Source organism: Mercurialis annua, linkage group LG2, assembly GCF_937616625.2.
Source record: "Mercurialis annua linkage group LG2, ddMerAnnu1.2, whole genome shotgun sequence".
In the NCBI taxonomy this organism is placed as follows: Eukaryota; Viridiplantae; Streptophyta; class Magnoliopsida; order Malpighiales; family Euphorbiaceae; genus Mercurialis; species Mercurialis annua.
In genome coordinates, this window is record NC_065571.1 from 14,717,569 (window position 1) to 14,738,579 (window position 21,011).

Here is a 21,011-nt window from a genome sequence, read left to right on the forward strand (position 1 = left end):
TCAATCCATGAGAATGCTTTATATATAATAATAATAATAATAGCGTTAGACCCGTGCGTTACACATATTTATCTTATTTTCACTTAATTTTTTAATCAAATTTATTAAATAAAATTATTACCTTTTAGCTAATTATTTTATAAATTATCTATTTTATAGACTTTTATTTGTATTTTTAAGTTAAAAATAATTAATTTAACAAATGTTGTAGTAACGTGAGTCAAATTAAATATATAATTAAGATAAATAAATGGTTTCAAATTATGTTAGGGAAGAAATTAGATGAGCAAAAATATAAAAGTGAATATGTGAATGCAATTTTTTTAAGTTTTATAAGTGACTCCTAATAAAAGCTAACACCCTGACACCCTCTGCTATCAGTATTATCAAAATATGATTCAAAAATTCGACAATAATTTAATTTACTAATTAAAGAAAATATTTAAATAAACTCAAAGCAACAACATTAAGCTAATATTTTTTTAAAAAAAAACAAATCAATTTCTTCTTTTAAAAATTTCTTGGTTTTATACATATTCATAGAGATTTGATTTGCTTCTATTTTTAATAACATGTAAAATATTAAGAACATAAAACATAACTTTTCACTCTAAAATAAAATTAAGCCAAGGATAAATTAAAAAATTTCATCTTCATCACACGATAAACTATCATCAGATTTTAGAGGGGCTGGAGAACACCTACTTTTTTCGATTTCCACGAAGATGAAATTGCTCTCATATTCTTTGTAAATCCCTCGTCATTTTATTTGTAAATTCCTCATCATTTTTATAATTAAAAATATAAATAATTGCAATCAAATGCTCGAATCAATTGACAATCTATATACTACTGATAAAATTTAAAGTATAAGAAATAATTAATTGAGTTAGAATTTTATAAAAAATGATTAGGTTTAAAAAAACATGTATATATAAAATATAGTAGAATGCAAGCACCTTTGAATCGGGGACTGGACGTGCCAAAAAAACAAAGATGGCAGCTGAGACTTTGGTTAAAACCTCCTTTTCAATTCGTTTTGGCTCATCTTCTATTAATTTAATATATGATTCTAGCAACAACAAAAAATCAATTTTGATTAACATCAATATCCAATCATAAAAAAAGACATCTGAAAATCAAGATCTTACTTACCTTAGAATTCGTTTACAAAATTCTTGAGTAGACATTTTTCATTTGTAAACCATGAATTATGATATAGTAAATAATCTTATTTTTTTTAGACATTCCTTTAATCAGCTGAAATTTACATTAGATTATAGATTACATATATAACATCCCAACTAAACTAAATTAAAATAAAGAAACATAAACCATATGTGAAAACAAACCTTTATTGTAAATTATTAGCGAGAATCGGAGAAAAAATTAGCTCAATATACATATATGAAAACAATCTCATAGTTAGACATGATAATGAATTTAGTAGTGATGATCACCACTGCTGGAACAAAAGGACGTATAGTTAATTTATAGAAATCTAATCTTGTTAAATTTATTTTTTTCACAAAATATAACGGTAGAATAAGTAATTTGAAGAGGTTAAAGGAAAGTAAGGAATGATTTTTCAAGGTTAAAGGTTAATTAATTGGTCTCCAAAATGGAAAAGCAAAAAATCAGAAAACATCTAACTTAAATGCATAGATGGTTATAAAAAGCTTAATACGTTTCTAATTGAAAAGGTATATATACTAAGAAAGGTGTATTATATATGTCTATAACGGAAATATAAATGTGTATTTAGTGAGTTTAAGCAGTAAAAAAGTGAATTAATTCAAGTATTAAGGATTTAATATAAAAGGAAAAAATTAAGACTATAAAAGAAAATAATTAAGAACGCTTCTTCAATTTAATTTATTTTTAAATTTTTTAAAATAGACATATGAAATTTGTACGGATTAGTTTATAAAATATTTAACAAAATAATTTATTATGAAATAAATACAAATAAAACTTACCAAACAAATATTCTGTCAATAATAATGGTAATGAAAATAATTCATTATTCTGTCAATAATAATGGTAATGAAAATAATTTATTTCTAATAACATAAATTTGAGTTAATTATTTCTATATTAGGCTATCAATTTACAAATAAGGTTAGAAAATCTATATATCTAAAACTAATTTTGTATTTTTTTAATTTTATATTACATATTAAAAAGGTAATAAATCTATTACCATAAATCTATTTCATCAAGTGAAATTGAATAATGTTAGTAAAAATAACTCAGAAGAAAATTCTCTAATCTTTTTTTCAAAAAAATAGCTACTTTTAAAGCATTAATATAGAAAAAAATTATTGTTACCTTATGATTAAAGTAGATCACATTGTAGAGAACATAAAAATTTAAAATTATTTGAACATATTGTTAATATAATTAGAAAAACACCATATCGGAAAATTTATTTAGTTAGCTTCTATTTAGTAGTATTTTTTTATGAAAATGTTTAAATTTAATATTTAGTAGTGGTCATTAATTAGAGAGTTAAAGATTCAAAAACATTAAAGAAAATAAAAAAATGTATGAGAGAAAGAAGAAAATATATGAGAATGAATGTGGGAGTGCCACTTGTCAATCATTGGGAAAAAACGTCCTGCTTTATATATATATAGTAGATTGATGATTTTTAAGGCAATTAAGTCTAAAATATATATATCCCTATGTTTTTATTTATTTATCCAATCTTGCCAAATATGCTTAGAGCATTAACCAAAACTTAATTGTCCATCAATATTGACCACCTTTTAATGAAAGTGGTCAATTAATATTGAGTGGTTAATCTCTATCAATTCCTCATTAATGTAGAGATGGCCATGGGCCGAATCAGTCCGTAAACCGGTCTGAAACCGGTCTGATTAAACTCGGTTCAGAATTGGTCAAACTCGAAGTCGGATTAAAACCGACACGTAACCGTAGAAAGGACAGTTCTAGACTCGTTCTAAATTTGTTGAACCGTAAACCGGCAATTTAAGGGCCGAACCCGTTGATATATATATATATATATATATATATATATATATATATATATATATATATATATATATATATATATATATATATATATATATATATATATATATATATATATATCTTTATCATATAATTTATTTAATTTTGAAATAAAATATATGTTATACTTAGTTAATTTTTTTGTTAATATTTTATTTTTAATTTATTTTTAATTTTTTTACAATACTATCTGTGTGAGTTATTTTATTGTTAAATTATATTTTTTAGTAATTAAATTTTAATTTTTCTTCTAAACTGTCCTAACCGGAACCAGAATCAGAACCGTCCGGTTCTAAACCGTCATAGAACCGTCTCTTAGGTGGTTCTGGACCGGTTCCACTTTTTCTTAAACTGCGACCCGACGGTTCTGAACCGAAACCGCCGAGTTATGAACCGTGGCCACCTCTATATTGGTGGATTTTTTTTTAATAAACATTGAGTATATAAAATGGAAAACACAACATTAATATAACCTCTTTAATACATAGTATCATACTCTCTCTGTCCCATAAAGATAGACTTAACCAACTTTACATAAAAATTAAGATATGTAAGTTAAATTAGTTATTTATTGGCAACTTCCTACTATACCTCTAATTTAATAATTTAGATGTTTTAAATTTTATTAATTATCTATTTTGGAATAAAAATTGTTATTGGAATTTTAATGTAATCTTGAAAAATTAAATTTATTATTAATTTTAAATTGGAAAAAGTAATTAAGATTACATAGCAAAAGTGGTTAAAATTAATGAGGGACAATAATAGTAATTTAAATTGACAATTTAAATTAAAATAGCAACTTTGTATATTATGGGACGCCCAAAACAGAAATTTTGCCTATCTTTGTGGGAAAATGTGTTTTATTTTTATTTAGTCAAGTTTTTATAAGGGGATTTATCAGGTTTTGAAACTTAATTACCTCGTTATCTATTTTTAGACACATTTATATGTCATATCTTATCTATTTTTTAGGGTTGGCCTTTAATTTCAAAAGTAACTCTTTTAGCTATCAACGTCAACTTCTAATTTTTTGTCTGTAAATAAATTATTTCTCGATTACTGTGATTCACGAAAGAGAAAACTCGCGGCGGAGGAAGGGTATGTTTTTATTCTGTTGTGACGAAGGAGACAGCGGTGAATCAGATAGCAGTCTGGGTCTCAGGTGTTTTGCGTCCCTCTTCTTCTTCTAATAGAAAAGTAGTGCGAGCTGAGTGAAGAAATTTAGTAATTCAGTTGCAAAGAACTCAGTTTGCAAGCTTGAAATTCTAACATTGATTCCACCTTAATATGAGCAGTCTGCTCGGATTTAAGGGCAATAACAGCAGTCTCAGATTTCTCTCGATCTTCGGCTGCTTGTCTAACAAAACTACATTGATACATGCGAGCATAAACAAAATTGTTCATAGTCTGGTAAGAAATCTAGAGCACCAAGTTAGAAATATAATTACAAAAATAATGAAAACAAGCATATAAACACTAAATAACTAGCAGCGCAGGCTAATGCCTATATCACCATAGTCATGAGGAGGAGTATTCTTAAAAGAAGCATGATCCCCAGGTAAAATAAAAGCAGTTACCAACTTCACTACAGTGTCTGAATTTTCCAGTGAGGAATCCAGCGACTTTTTCTTCAACCAAGACACCATCTTTGTCAGGATCAAATCTAGATCCTCCTCAGCAACTCCATCATCTGCATCATCCAAAGTAGCACGCTTTCTTTGCTTCTCGGGAGAAGACCCTACTCCTTTACTCCCGAACATAGCATACAAACCATCACCACCAGACCAACTGAAATAACGTCAGCCTCAGTATACTTGGTCCCCATACTAACCTTATTATCCTCATCGAGAACAGACCAATGCGTTATATCTTTGTTACAAGATTTCAAAATAAGAGGAAGAATTACCTCAGAAGCAACAAGACCATCAACATCGGTAGTAATATTCGTAAGAGAAATACCTTCGGTGGCCGGGATACCCTTAGCTGGCACATCAAAAGAGCCGGCACCAGAACTCCCAACAACGAAAGAAGGTGCACAACGAATAGGAACATGATCCACAAAATTTAAAAGCCGCAAATTAGGAACTCCCCTCGGATCTTGAGTACCCTTCATTAGAGTTATATCTAACACTGCATAACGGGCAAAAACATGAGGACAATAATAACAACCAAAAGCATAAGCAGACACAAAACAAACAAGCAAAACAAATTAAAAACCGATAACAATTTGTGGTATTTGAGTCAATTGCGACAAGTTTTAACTTAGGGACTGTAGACACCTATTTTCTGACAAGTAAAAAGTGATAACGGACTGAAGTTTCCAATGATAATTTCCAGAGAAATTTGTCCGGATGACGAGCTATCGATTCGTTTGTTTGAATTAAAGCAGGTGTGATAAGTGAACAACTACGAACTTGAGGGGTTAAAATGTAATTAACCGGAAATAGTCTATAAAAATCTAAAGAGATTCTGATCTAAGTCTAAAAAATTAGACTAATTGCAATATCTTAGAAGTTTAGGGGCCAATTTGCAAGTTTGACGGACTAAAACTGACCATACCCAAACTCATAGGCTCATAGAAGCCTTTTTAAACACTTTCAGGCACCGAAAATGACTCTTAACCATATTTTACTTAGCCTGCATGATTAAATCTGAATTTAATTAATTAAATGGTAGTCTACCCTAATCCTAACTCTAACCCATCTCATCACTTCACACTCTTTCACCTATCTACAACTTTAGCTAATAGAAACCTAAACTAACTTAGACTCTAAGAACCCTAACCCTAATTCACCCCTATAAATAAATTTCTAGGACAGCCTAACTAAAGGGGAACCGGTGGCGCCGACATATATAGAAAAGCACAATCAAACACTAAAAATCCTCTATTGGCCGAACCATACAACCAAAAATCACACACATACGCAGTTGATTCCCAGTCTAGAAAACAAGCTAGAAACATTTTAATTACTCAATAATGCCCTACTACACACTGATTCAAAGATGGATTCTATATCCGGATCACCAGAAAACGAGCCAAAGACTTAGAACAGTACTTCTGAGGACCCATAATTGGTGCCTTGGGGCTAAGGCTTTACTAATATATACAATAGGATGGGAAGATTGCATGAGTACGACCCCAATTACCATATCATAAAAATCTGTCTCCACCACAAATAATTCCTCCAAGGATGGTAATGCGAGCACATGTGCTGAAATCAAAGAACTTTTAAGAGCTAAGAAAGCTGAGTTTGCAACTTTTGGCCAACCAAAGTTGTCCCATTTTAAGAGTTCTGTCAAGGGTTTGCTTATGATGCCAAAACCTTTGATGAATCTTTTATAATACCTAGTTAGCCCTATAAACCCCTCAATTGCTTCAAATTTATAGGAACTGGCCAATTTGCTACAACTTCTATTCTTTTGGATCAGTAGTCACTCCATCAACATTGATAATATGGCCCAAGTACTCTATTGAGGACTTGCCAAATAGACACTTGCTCTTCTTAGCAAACAGCTGGTTTGCCTGAAGCTTATCAAATACTGCCCTTAAGTGAACTAAATGTTCTTGCAAACTTTTGTTGTAAATTAATATGTCATCAAAAACTTCCAATACAAGTTGTCTAAAAATGGTCTAAATACCTCATTCTTTAAAATTTGAAATGTGAAAGGGGCATTTGTTAATCCAAATGGAATGAATATGAACTATATGATTTTGCTCATGTGGCGCTGATGTGGCAGTGCCACACATCAATGCCACGTAAGTAAAATTGCATAGTTGAATATAATTAAAACGAAATCATGCATTTCTGGACAAATTGTATAAAATTGAAAGATTTGGACTTTTATGAAACTTTTATGAAATATTTGATCTTTTTAGTCGTTTGGCCTAAATTAAAACAATAATAAAAAAATTAGATGGAGAATTAAACATAATTAAAATATAATTATGCAGAATTATCAAATCTTGGTAAATAAACTTCAATAATAATATAAATCTTTAAATCCAAACTTAAAAACAATAATAAGTAAGTGCTTAAATTTTTACTAAGATAAAAATAATAAACTTAAAAACCCTAAAAACGAATTACAAACAAATATGTATTGAGTCAAAGTTAAATAGGAATAGAACCAATCCTATTACAAGTCTACTTAGGAAAATTTTCGAACCGGGCAAAAATGAAGCCCACAAGTCTATTTCAGCTCGCTTAACTCTTTCTCTTCTTTAGATGAAATCTCGATCGAGACATGGGTTATCTATCAAGACTTATACAGTTTTCACACTTCTCTAACAGACTACTTCCAAAAGTGTCGTGGTCTTGATCAAGACTTGGCCTTTTCGGTCGAGACATGCTTAGACAAAAAATGTGTGTCTTTTTTTTAGCATAGTTTCGATCGAGATGTCAGGGTTCTCGATTGAGACTTATTCTCAATCCTCATTTTCTGACTTTTCTTTCTTTGCAAATTCTGAGACTTCATTAATTTCACAATTTCATACTCTTTTCCGCTCATTTAGCTCTGTAATCACCATTGTCGGAGCTAAAATGCTCAAACACAAAAATGAGATAGAGAACCCTCAAAATGCATAGCAAAACACGATAAATGATGCAAATGGACTCGTAAAATAGGAGGAATTCTACTCCTATCAACTATTTCAACTTGTGATTTTATTATTCTGTTTTGATATTGAAAAGCATGTGCGGAGGATGAGAAACAGCTGACTTAAATTGAAATTTTTAGATATTAGGAAATTTTAGGGTCCTAACTTATGGAGCTTGCAAAGGAGACATGTTTTTGTTTTGAGGATTTTGGTTTCAACTCTCTTTTCAAATGAAACTTTGGGTTCATTTTGTTCAAAACGATACCATTTTATTTGGTGAACTTTTAACATAAACGACTTCTTTTGCATCTGCGCCACGCTGTAAATGACATGTCACTCTGATCTGCAACATTTCACAAGTTTTTTAAAAACAGATTAAGCCTACATAATGCAAAAAATACAAAAAGTTATAATTGTATGTAACGTTTAAAGTATGACACTTGATCGCTACAAAGATCAAACCTTAAGATTTAATATGCTAATACGCTTAAAATAAAAATCTCATCATTCAAAAAAAAAAAAAATCTCACGCATTAAAAAAGACTTTTTTTTTACTTTTTTCACTTATATCCCAAACTTACAAAATTTCAATTTTATTCCAATTTTTCAATTTCAATTTAAATTATAACCATATTCTCAAAAAAAAATTCACCTGAAAAAGTGTAAATATTCTTCACCTTTGATATAGTCTTAATTTTTAATACTTTTTAAAATAGGCTTAATTACTTAAAAACCACTCACCTTGAACTTTTTTTTTCGTTTACCCTGACCTAGAAAAAGATTCATTTATACCCTGACGTATGTATTTATATTTCACCTCTACCCCGAGGCACTAAATTAACCTCTTTTCATTAAAAAAAAAGTTTAAAATAGTTCTTCATTTTTAACCTAACCTAATTAGAGTTTAATAATTTTTTTTCCTAAATGAATGACTATTTTAAACTTTTTTTTAAATAAATAGAGATTAATTTAGTGTCTCGTGGTTGAGGTGAAACATAAACACATACGTCAGGGTATAAATGAATTTTTTTCTAGGTCAGAGTATAAACGAAAAAAAAGTTCAAGATGAGTGGTTTTTAAGTAATTAGGCCTTTAAAATATTAAGAGGATATTGAGATTAAATATAAAATATGAAAGACATATTTGAGTTTTTTTAAAGATAAAAGAATTTCAATTTAAAATAATAACATAATTAAAATTGAAAATCGACAGACTATAGCCCCCCCAAATTACTTTTGCTAGAATATGTTCAGTCTCATTTTTGGCTTCCTTCTTCAGACGCGGCTTGCTGTTACTACTGACTAGGTAAACCTCTGTCTTCCTCGTACTTGTGTTATAGTTTTTGTTTTATTTCACCGTAGATTGCTGTTTTCCTTGGAAGTATGAAACAAATTTACATAGTTACCGTTAATTTCCTGAGCTAATTGAAGTCACTTGAAGCTTTTATTTTGAGTTTTTGATGACATTCATTAGTTGCATTTCACTGGGTTGTTTTAGGAGAACACTAAACATGCCTCCCATACCCAAGCTTCACTCTTTCGGCTCCCCGCATAACGAAAATCGCCTAAAGAGTTACTTATCGAATTTCATGTCCCAATGTAAAGTGTTTCACTTTGTTCATTCCGTCGTAGAATCCCCTTCATTAATTGAAATTGAAACGCCCAGCGAACTAGCGTTTAATGTGCAAAATGTTCTAAAGACTTATAGAGACAGCCCATTAAGGAAGGTTGAACTTGCTCTCACCCGATGTAGCCCCGTTGTCACAGAAGATCTAATGTTGAATGTGCTGAAGAGGCATCGTTATGATTGGAAATCAGCTTTTACGTTCTTCAATTGGGTTGCTAAAGGTGGTCAAATTCAATTGGGATCAAATGCTTATAATGAGATTCTGGACATTCTTGGAAAAATGAGACGCTTTGATGAATTGATCCAAGTACTTGACACGATGTCTAAGAGTGAGGGACTTGTCAATGAGGAAACGTATAGAGTTCTAGTTAATAGATATGCTGCTGCACATAAGGTCGAGGAGGCAATTGAGGTTTTCAATAGGAGGAGCGATTTAGGGCTTGAGATTGACTTGGCTGCATTCCAGAAGCTTTTAATGTGTTTATGTAGGTATAAGCATGTAGAAATTGCAGAGACTCTGCTTTATTCTAAGGGAAGAGATTTTGGCTTGGATATAAAGACGATGAATATTGTTCTGAATGGTTGGTGTGTGCTGGATAATGTTCGCGAGGCGAAGAGGTTTTGGAAAGATATAATTGAGTCTAAATGCAAACCGGATTTGTTTACTTATGGAACTTTTATAAAAGCATTGACCAAGAAGGGAAAATTAGGCACAGCCATGAAACTTTATCGAGCAATGTGGGAGAAACAATGCAAACCAGATGTGGTGATCTGCAATTGTATAATTGATGCATTGTGCTTCAAGAAGAGAATTCCTGAGGCTCTGGAAGTTTTCAGGGAAATGAGTGAGCGCGGTTGTATACCGAATGTGGCCACCTATAACTCGCTCCTCAAGCATTTATCTAAAATACGGAGGATGGAGAAGGTTTATGAGCTTCTGGATGAAATGCTGGATAAGAAGGGGAGTTGCATGCCGGATAATATAACTCTAAACTACTTGCTCAAGTCATTGAAGAAGCCAGAGGAAGTGCCTCTGCTTTTGGAAAGGATGGAGAGAAATGGATGCAAGGTCAACAGTGACACATATAACTTGATCTTGAAATTGTACGTTGATTGGGATTGTGAGGCAAAAGTTGAAGATACTTGGAATGATATGGAGAAATATGGGTTGGGACCTGATCGGCGATCTTATACTATTATGATCCACTGGCTCTATAACAAGGGAAGAATTAACGATGCTTTGAAATACCTTAGGGAGATGACAACCAAGGGAATGGTCCCAGAGCCCAGGACTGAAATTTTAGTCAGTGTTGTGAATAGGAAATCGAAAGAAAATGACGCTAGCAAAGGGGAAAAGGTGCAATAAATTAGAAATGATCATCATCTGTGCATAAAAGGAGAAGGAAGATAAATGTAAGGTAATCATTATTAGAACCATTTAATAAATTGAATACTTAATGATACAACATATACCTTTATTCTTAGTTAAATAACACAAACTACCACTTTCATTATGCAGGATGCACTTTTATATCAAACAAATATTGAAAGAAAGTGATACTTAGAGGCAGACAGTAGGTAGAATGTACTAGTGTGTTAAAAACTGTGGCATCACTAGGTTTTTATGAAATTAAATCTTGGGTGATATGATGCACAAGAATCATTTATTGAAAGAAAGTGATATTTAGAGTTGGACTGTTGGATGGTTGACAGAACAGTGAATCATATTGCGGATGCAGTTTTACTAAGCAAGGTACATTGGATAAATTTTTTTTAATCTAAGTCCTCCATTCTCCATGTTGATCTTAAATCAAAACTTGTCACTCCATAGATTATTAACTAAGAAACACATTGTATCTAGAGGCCCAAATGAAAAAGTAGATAAATTATTTTACTTTGTGGTAACGCCAATTCGAATCTCAATTGCATTTATTACTCATTTCATTTTTGCTTTAATTGTGTAGCGGTAGCTCTAGTTTATTAGTTACGTATTTCCAAAGCACCTCTGTTTTCAGGAGTTCAGTACAAGGTCCTGGAACCCTTCTTTCTGTTTTAATATGAAAGTGAAAGGAAAGAAGACTTCGATTTAAACAATTTCTGGGCCTTCTTGTTAGTTTTTTATGCATGTTATCTTCTTGATATTACTTGTGTTATTGGTGTTTTAGATTTGTCTGGTTTATTAGCTAAATCTCCATGACATAAAGGAAGGATAATAAAAGAAGCCGTGTTGATCATATAAATGTGTTCGCTCAGTTCTTCGAACAACTCTCGAGCATTTTCCGCAGAACAATTCTGTATGAGTTCTTAAGTTGAAAGTATGGTTAAATGACATGTCGATTAATTTCTTCTTCATTCCTTTGATAACATTGCTGTTTTTTGTTTCCATTTTTGTAACTATTGGTTGGTTCTGTTTTATTCTGATTATAGTACATGATGAGGATAATGGCTCTGACTTGGACTTGTCTCAGACTTTGTTTGAGAAGTGCATTTTGTTGTATCTTTAAAAAGGAAGGACTAACAGATTTCTATCTACTTCAGGTGATATGAAACAGGTTATCGTCATTAGATGATGTAGTTTATATTAAGTTTTCATGAAATTATGAGGGTCCTTTCACATAACTACCGTACATTCTCCACTTCAACTTCAGCACGATATTCATTTCCATGGATATCTCCACTGCAATTTTCCAAAGAAGCTTCTCCTGTACCACATTCTCTAGAGGAAACCTCAAACACCCTTGTGGAAGCTCCAAGGAAACGAAAGTTCATCTCACACGAGTCTGCCATAAATTTGATCAAGCATGAGAGAGATCCACAACATGCATTAGAAATATTCAACATGGTGGCTGAGCAAAAGGGATTTAGTCACAACCATGCTACCTATTCAACCTTAATCCATAAGCTAGCACAAGCTAAGAAGTTTCAGACTGTTGATGCACTTCTTCACCAAATGACCTATGAAACTTGCAAATTTCATGAAAATATATTCCTTAACCTTATGAAGCATTTTGCCAAGTCCTCTCTACATGAAAGAGTGTTGGAGATGTTCTGTGCTATTCAACCAATTGTACGTGAGAAGCCCTCTCCCAAAGCCGTCAGCACGTGTCTTAATATATTAGTTGAGTCGAAGCAGATAGATTTGGCCCAGAAATTTCTGTTGCATGTCAAGGATTTGAAAATAATGCCCAATACCTGCATCTTTAACATCTTAGTTAAGCATCACTGCAAAGGAGGGGATCTCGAATCTGCCTTCGAAGTTGTGCAGGAGATGAAGAAGTGTAAGAGCTCTTATCCTAATTTGATTACCTACTCAACTCTGATGGCTGGGCTATGTGAAAATGGAAGACTTAAAGAAGCACTTGAATTATTTGAGGAGATGGTGTCAAAAGATCAAATATTGCCTGATGCTCTTACATACAGTGTTTTGATTAATGGTTTCTGCCGCGGTGGGAAAGTTGATCGAGCATGGAAGATAATAGAGTTCATGAGAAATAACGGATGTAACCCAAATGTATTTAATTATTCAGTCCTGATGAATGGATTTTGTAAAGAAGGAAGATTGGAGGAGGCCATAGAGGTTTTTCATGAAATGAAGAATTGTGGGCTAAAGCCTGATACAGTCGGCTATACTACACTGATAAATTGCTTTTGCGCGACGGGGAAAACAGACGAAGCTATAGAGCTGGTTAAAGAGATGACAGACATGAAATGCAAAGCTGATGTGGTAACTTATAATGTGTTACTTAAAGGTTTATGCAGAGAAGGAAGATTCGACGAGGCTATCAAGATGCTCGAGAAACTAGCTTATGAGGGTGTTTATTTGAACAAAGGAAGTTACAGGATTGTTTTGAACTTCTTGTTCCAAGAAGACGAGTTGGAAAAGAGTTGTAAACTGCTGGGTTTAATGCTTAGCAGAGGATTTGTGCCGCATCATGCAACTTCAAACGAGCTGTTGGCTTCTCTTTGTAAAGCTGGAATGGTAGATGATGCAGTTACGGCTTTCTTCGGGTTAGCTGGAATGAGGTTTAAACCAGAACCCGAATCCTGGGCTCTTTTGATCGAATACATTTGCAGGGAAAGAAAATTATTGTCTGCGTTTGAACTGCTTGATGAGTTAGTTACAAAAGAAACTGATAATTTTCCACCATTTTGATCTCTAATAATGAAATTTGAACATCAAATCCTGCTGGTTATATTAGATTAAACTAAAATTGCTGAAGTTTGGTTGTGGACAAGGAAAATCTTGCCTTTTGGCTCATTTATCAGCCAATACAATACTCTTCACTTTTCCTTGTCAAATTACTGAATTACTAAACACCGTCCTTTTTTACTACGCACAGCCCCCACACATTTTATTTTTGCCCTTTTCTTTTTTTTTTCTCTAAAACTCATATTCAAATCCTCTCAACTCATATTTAAACACGAAGAACGGATAATAAAAATCTTGTTTAATTTTATTTAATTTCAAAAATTTATTTCGTTTAATTTGAAAAATATTTTTTGTTTAATTTCAAAAAAAATTCGTTTAATTTGAAAAACAAAATTGTTTAATTTTAAAATTGTCTTTCATTTAATTTCTAATTTTTTTGTTTAGTTTTAAAATTTCGTTTAATTGTCAAAAATATTTCTTGTTTATATTTCCAAAAAAAAAACGATAAATAATTTTTTTTTAAATTCTCGATTTACATCTCTCTAGAGGGGGAGACGTCTCGAAAACGTCTCCCCAGAGGGGGAGATGTCTTCCAAAAACGTCTCCCCCTCTTTGGAAGAGGGGAGATGTAAACTGAGAACATCTCCCCCTCTGAGAAGATGTAAAATGAAAACATCCCCCATAAAAAAGGGCAAAAAGGTAAAAAAAGGGGCGGTACCTAATAATTAGATGCGGTATTTAGTAAAATCCTAGAAAAAAATAGTAGTTAGTTAATGGTTTTGTAAAAAACTAATAGTTCCATAACTGTTTTGTAACTTTTTATAATTCAATAACCATTCTGTAAAAACACTATAGTTCGGTGACTTTAACATCATTTAACCCTAACTTACAAGTTATATAATCCCACATTGAAGACTGAAGGAAAATCCTTGCATGCGATACCATATAGATAGAATTTCTGTACAACTTGCTAAACTGACTTAAACCAATGAGTAAGGAAAACAAAGCGAGCGGTGAGAGCTGCTCGCCGCGCTACAAAATATTGTGTGCAAGTAATTTTGGAGAGTTATAGGCTGGTCGAGTGTTGACGCTGCTTACTTTTGCAGAACTCTCTCGTGCGGGCCTCCCTGTAAAAAGGACCCGTCCCCAAACCAGTTTATAATTATTATTTTTTCAATTTGATTAGGTTAATAAGCGATTAAATTTTTCAAAAGAAAAACAAATTAATTTTCAGTCAGGTATCCAAATCAAACCCTTCTCGGTGCTTCATAGTTGGACCCTGAATTTTGTATTTAAACTTGAGAAATTAGATCAGATCAATCCATAATTACTGTGTGAACTGTGGCTAGATGCATATATAGCTTGCTGCGAGTGTATGAGATTTATTATTGTACGTAGTTAATGAACAAAAATTGGACTGCATTTGATTATTATTTCTTTGGTTTTTACCAAAAATATAAATATTGACTAAAAGAATTAGGAAATTTAAATTCAATGAATTACTTATTATATATCTGATCCATGAAAGTTGCAGAAAGGATATATACAATCAAATCAAAATAAATGGAACGTTTGGTTTCAGATGTTAGAGATTAACTAGACACCATTAAATCTTTCCTGAAAGATGCAACACGGTTGTCTGCTCGGTCTTTTACATGGCATGACTCTCGAGTGGCGTCCCTTTTCGATGATGAAACTTCGACAAGTTCTAGCTTTTATTTTTTATCATTTTGAACCATATCCTAATTTTCAATGTGGTGAATGGTAGCAGTGGCTGTCTAAAGTCGTTACAAAAGCTCAGTCACATTGTAGTAGATCATGACATTGGCTTAATTCACCAGGTCGAAAAGTTGACATAATTGCTGAAATTGAAACTTTGTGCAAACACTAACCTTCTGTGTTCAATCATGAATCACTTGAATACAGACTGGCACGTTTACGTTCTCCGCATTCATAGGAAAGGAAACCGTTGCGCTGATCGTATGACTAAGGTTTCTCTCTCCCTCTTGGTTTCATTCAGCATGAATATATTCCGGATGAAGTTTCTATCATATTTTAGAATAAGCTGCTTTAACAACTGTTTCAGAAGGAATGTCAATGTCTCTCTGTGGAAGCCTTTGATGACCCAATGATTCGTCTTCTCCGCAGTCACGTAATGCGTTTCGCAAGCAAATCTCAGATGGATGCGTCTATTCCGTATCTCGCCATGAACTACTTGGATGAATTCATTTCAGAAACGCATTTTTATTAGTATATATACACAAACCAAACTCCATTCATCCAACATTTCCCAGTACAATGCATTATTACTTATATGGGTGCATCAACAGAAAGACTACCCATCTATGAGAATCGAATTGAAAGATCTGAACGAAGTTAACGGGTCTGAAAACAATCGACTTTCAAACATTTCGTGTGAATGCGCTCTGCTTTGTGCGGTATTTACTGTGTTTAGTAGCAGAACCAGAGCTGAGCTCGAGACCAATTGTCATTCAGCTCATAATTCAATCACAAGCTGGTGAGAGCAATTAATAGTGACTTTTAGTTTTCTGTTTCGGTTGATTGAAAATGCCTGAAATGATGTTTATTCATACGACAGACATAGAGTTTACGCAGTTCAAGTATTCGGTGTTAGCAGCATCAGCTATTTTAGTCACTTGCTCTGCTCAAATTCATGCAGAATACAAGGAAAAGTTCACAGGGACTAATATTAAAATGGTACTGGTAAGCTATAAAATTTCTATTCTCTAATCTGAAACTGAAACTAAAACTGCATTCTATCAGGATCAAGACAAACTAAATGGCTGTGTGAAATTGCTGATTGAGTTTCGGAAAAAAATATGGAACCCGACTGAGATTGCTCCTCAGAATACAATTCCGGAAGGTGATCAAGAGTCAGAAAGAGCTGGAAAGGAGGCGACTGAGATTGCTCCTCGGAATAATATTCAAACCTCTCAAGGGATGACTTGAAGCACTTTGGTACACATTGTCCGTCGCTCAAAGCCTCTCTAGGAATTGCATGACCAAAAGTCTGCGGAAATTTATTAAGCTTAAAACCATTTATAGATTTAAATATCAAATAACTGAAACATCTGAAATGAATTAACATGTTCAAGCTGCGGAAATTTGTTTTTTCTCGGGAAGTGCAATGGAGAAGTAACATAATTGGAGGTGTAAGTTGAAGCTGCGCATGAATTAATAAAATTAAATGAATCAAATTACATTATGCACATAAAACAAAGCATTCATAATAACCTCATACATTGAAACTCAAACATAATTAATAGCAGCTGTCTATTTTTAGATATCCAATAAGAAAAACGCTTCGTATTTCGCAGAAGTGCATGCAATTTACTTACTATTTATACCCAAGAAAGCAAAACTAGGGAAATGTACAAAGATATACAGAAACTAAAAAAGAAAAAAGTCTGATATGGATCATAAGTTGAAAAGGAGTCGAGGAATTGGAGCGGAAGATAGAATGAGTGGTTTGCCAGAGCAAGTTTTGTGTAGCATTTTGAAAAATCTTGAAACAACACAAGTAGTTCAAACCAGCATTTTGTCTACAAGACATCTGGACCCAAGTTAACTCTTTTCATTTCTGTGATTTTCGGATCACCGGTCCCAGTAGAAAATATAATACACAATAAAGATTGCAAAAGAATAGATTGGTGAATTTCGTGAACCGGGTGCTCATGATTTACCCCCTTCCGACAATGAAAAGGCTTCGTCTTCACCTAAGGCATGCACATTTCAACTTCAGATATTGATTCTTGGATTTGGTCTGCAATTATCCATAATATTCAAGAGCTGGATCTTTTATCCGGAATCGAAGGTCCTATCCAGCTTCCTCGATTTCTCTTTACTCTTAAATCTTTAAGGTTTTTGAGTCTCAAATCTAAAATTGGTATCAACAATCTCCCCGAGTCTATTCTCTTACCAAGTCTCAATCGTCTTGATCTTGAGGACTTTGCGTTCGTTGATGATTCTGTTATAGTCAGGTTCTTATCTGGCTCGCCAACTCTTCAAGAACTGGTACTAAAAGGTGTTAGTACGCAGTCCCTGTGCGTATGTTCATCTTCCCTGAAACATTTCAAGATTAAAAATACTCGGTTTAATCTACAAGAAGAGAGTTTTAGGATTGTTATTGATGCTCCTAACCTTGAATTTCTTGAGCTACGTGATAGGCAAACTAGTCAAATATACAAAATTGAGGTTAAAAATTTAACTTCCATTGTTAATGTGATCCATATGGTGAATCTTTGCGACAATGTAACTGCGCTTCATGTCCTGATGCAAATCTCTCGTGTCAAAATCTTAAGCCTACCTTCGAACTTTGTCAAGGTATATTCTCCATTCGTTTGTCATAATGATGTTCTCAGCCTAACAGATGAAAGATAAGACGATGTGTTATATATTGATTGTTCAGGTAAATAAGAATTTGCCATGCTTGAGAAATTTGACTCAATTGGTGGTGACATGTCGGGCATCCTCTCGGTTTAATCTACTTCAATCCAAAACTCCGCATTAAGTTTTCTTCCTTCTTTGCTGCATCCTTTCGAGCTCTTTCTGGTTCTTGATCGCCTTCAGGAACTTTGTTCTGCGGAGCAATCTCAGTCGGGTTTGATATCTTTTTCCGAAACTCAGTCAGCAATTGCACACAGCCATTTTGTTTGTCTTGATCCTGATAGAATGCAGTTTCAGTTTCAGTTTCAGTTTCAGATTAGAAAATAGAAATTTTATAGCTTACCATTTTGATATTAGTCCATGTGAACTTTTCCTTGTATTGTGCATGAATTTGATCAGAGCAAGTGACTAAAATTGCTGTGCTGCTAACACCAAACACTTGAACTGCGTAAACTATACGACTGTCATTTGAAATAATTAACATAATTTCAGGAATTTTCAATAAACCGAAACAGAAAACTAGAAGTCATGACTACTGATCTCACCAGCTTGTGATTGAATTATGAGCTATATACCGAACAAAGCAAAGCGCATTCACACAAAATGTCCAAAATTTGATTGTTTTCAGATGTGTAAGAGCAACAAAACTGATAACATAAAGCCCATTCAAGATTACATCAAACGATCACTCTGAATCCCAAAAATCTTGAAAATATTTCATTTTCTCAGAATCCAAACAGAGACATTGGAAATGAATTCTGATCATTTAAGTGAAAATACAAAATGAAATTTCCAGGTAACCAAACAGAACTTTGCAATCTTTAATCTTTAAGGAATCTTTAATTAAGTAGTTGGTTGAGATTCATAATAAAAGATTTCTCAACAAAAACTTTAACTTATGAAGTGAACTATACTTGCTCTCCAAGTGTTTAAACAAGTCAGAATCACCAAGCTTGAAATGCAACTCATCTCCATTGTATTCCTCGTAAATCCTAATTGTAGTGCATCATCTGGTAATCTCGATCAGTTTAACTCGATTCTAACCAAATTTGAAATGCATGTCTACTAATGGCCCATTTAAGCTGATGAGACACTGAAGTAGAGGAGGAGGATTAGACAATGATTGTTAATCAAGAAATCCTGAGTACAAAGATCCAATATACGTACAAAGTTTCAATTTCCGCAATTGTGTCAACTTTTCGACCTGGTGAATTAATCCAATGTCGTGATCTACTTCAATGTAACTGAGCTTTTGTAACGCCTTTAGACACGCAATTAATGCTACCATTCCCAATTAACAGCACCTCATCCGCAGTGTGAATTCCGTCAACTTCGGGCTGCATTGTTCCTTGTTAAAATTGCTCTATTATGGTCCTTAACAATGCATTCTGTTGTATGATTGTGATACTGCGATCCAGGCTTGATCGAGGCTGATCATATACCTTCTTGGCAAGTGCGGTATTGCCTGATCCTGCCAAGCCCGCAATTAAAATCAAATAGTTTTTCTTACATACCTGAATGAAAATCAAATAGTTTTTCTTTTTGGACAATTTAATCACTTATTAACCTAATTAAATTTAAGAACTGGTTTGGGGTTGGGTCCTTTTTACAGGGAGGCCCGCACGAGAGAGTTCTGCAAAAGTAAGCAGCGTCAACACTCGGCCAGCCTATAACCCTCCAAAATTTCCTGCGCGAGCAGCTCTCACCGCTCGCTTTGTTTTCCTTACTCATTGGTTTAAGGCAGTTTACCAAGTTGTACTGAAATTCTATTTATAGACTATCGTATACAAGGAATTTCCTTCAGTCTTCAATGTGGGATTATATAATTTCTAAATTAAGGTTGAATATTTTTAAAGTCACTGAATTATAATATTTTTACAGAACGGTTATTGAATTTTAAAAAGTTACAAAATAATTATTGTACCCCCTCCGTCCCAATAGAGTTGTCCGCTTTGAGAAATTGTTTTGTCATAAAACTCTTGTCCACTTTTAAAAAATAACTAAATTTTATATTCCATTTTCCTATACTACCCTTATTTAAAATCCATTAATGAATAAATTGAAAGTAAGTTGCAAGTGGACTCTATATTAAATAGGGGTATGCTAAGTATAAAACCCATAAATAATAATTGTTTTTCTTAAACTGTGTGATAAAGGCAAAGTGGACAACTCTATTAGGACGGAGGGAGTACTATATCTTTACAAAACGTTTAACGAACTGTAAAAAGTAACAAGATGGTTACCGAACTATTAGTATTATTTTTCAAAACAGTTACCGAACTATTATTTTTTTCCTTCATTGCACAAACCTCTATGAAACACGTTACAAGTTATAACATCAGCTTTGCATTTCACAATAAAGATAACACAAGTAATATCTACAAGATTACATGCATACAAAACTAACAAGAAGGCCAATAAATTCATTAAATCAAAGTCTACTCTCTGTAGCCCTTCCTAATTTTAAAAAACACAGAAAGAAAAGACTATACGAACTTGTACTGAAATCCTGAAGTCAATGGTAAATATGCAACAAATAATCGAGTGGATAGTTAGTTAACTTGACAAAAATAGAGAAATTCTCAACCCAATTTGAATGGGAGGGATTACATTTTACTTTATACTAAGCTGTTACATGAGGGAAGGGATGGGACAGTAGGATCAGTTTTATTGGGCTGTAGAGGGAATTTTGGTTGATTCAGATGTAAGCAGAGACGGTGTTCCGCCGTCATCCGCTACGACAGGTTGGATTCCTCCAGCTCCTAACCTGTTGAAGATTAATATTGACTTAGCAGTGGATAGTACTGGTGGAAATGCTGTTGCTTTGGGGCTCATTATCCGGAACTAAAACCGTCAAGTGATGGTATCGGCGCGCAAGCGTATCGCAGCTGTTCACAATGTAGCGTATGGTGAGAGTCTTGCTATTCTGTTTGCTTTAAATATAGCTGCAGATTATGGATTTTCAGAGATTATCGTGGAAAGCGATTCTTTATCTACTAAAATGGTTCAGCAGATTACGACTCGCATCAAGGGCTCATTGTGGAGGGCATTTTCAGTTTGATTCCGAGATTTAAGTGTATTAATTTTGTTTTCACTCGTCAAGAGAACAACAAAACGGCTCATGCGATGGCTCGATGGGCTTTATCATGGAGAATGTTCCTGATCACATATGGATGTTTTTTTTGCAATTAA

General features: G+C 33.2%; 3 protein-coding genes and 2 non-coding genes across 5 annotated transcripts; 4 read left to right on the top strand and 1 right to left on the bottom strand.

Moving 5' to 3' along the window:
- Nucleotides 1-8,947: 8,947 nt before the first annotated feature.
- Nucleotides 8,948-10,628, top strand: LOC126669188 (putative pentatricopeptide repeat-containing protein At3g15200). The gene has a single exon (XM_050362586.2). It carries the CDS (start codon nt 9,096-9,098, stop codon nt 10,626-10,628), a length of 1,533 nt encoding a protein of 510 aa, XP_050218543.1. The 5' UTR covers nt 8,948-9,095.
- A 1,233-nt stretch (nt 10,629-11,861) lies between these two features.
- On the top strand, nt 11,862-13,443 carry LOC126669187 (pentatricopeptide repeat-containing protein At5g18475). The gene has a single exon (XM_050362585.1). It carries the CDS (start codon nt 11,862-11,864, stop codon nt 13,413-13,415), a length of 1,554 nt encoding a protein of 517 aa, XP_050218542.1. The 3' UTR covers nt 13,416-13,443.
- A 944-nt stretch (nt 13,444-14,387) lies between these two features.
- Nucleotides 14,388-14,542, top strand: LOC126670877 (U12 minor spliceosomal RNA). Its single transcript, XR_007638867.1, has one exon. It is a non-coding gene; the product is annotated as a U12 minor spliceosomal RNA (small nuclear RNA).
- A 2,614-nt stretch (nt 14,543-17,156) lies between these two features.
- LOC126668251 (F-box/FBD/LRR-repeat protein At1g16930-like) lies at nt 17,157-17,943 on the top strand. The gene is made up of 2 exons (XM_050361457.2): nt 17,157-17,756; nt 17,842-17,943. The coding sequence occupies exons 1-2, from the start codon at nt 17,157-17,159 to the stop codon at nt 17,941-17,943; spliced, it is 702 nt and encodes a 233-aa protein (XP_050217414.2).
- Nucleotides 17,944-19,430: 1,487 nt separating this feature from the next.
- On the bottom strand, nt 19,431-19,563 carry LOC126670876 (U12 minor spliceosomal RNA). Its single transcript, XR_007638866.1, has one exon. It is a non-coding gene; the product is annotated as a U12 minor spliceosomal RNA (small nuclear RNA).
- Nucleotides 19,564-21,011: the final 1,448 nt, after the last annotated feature.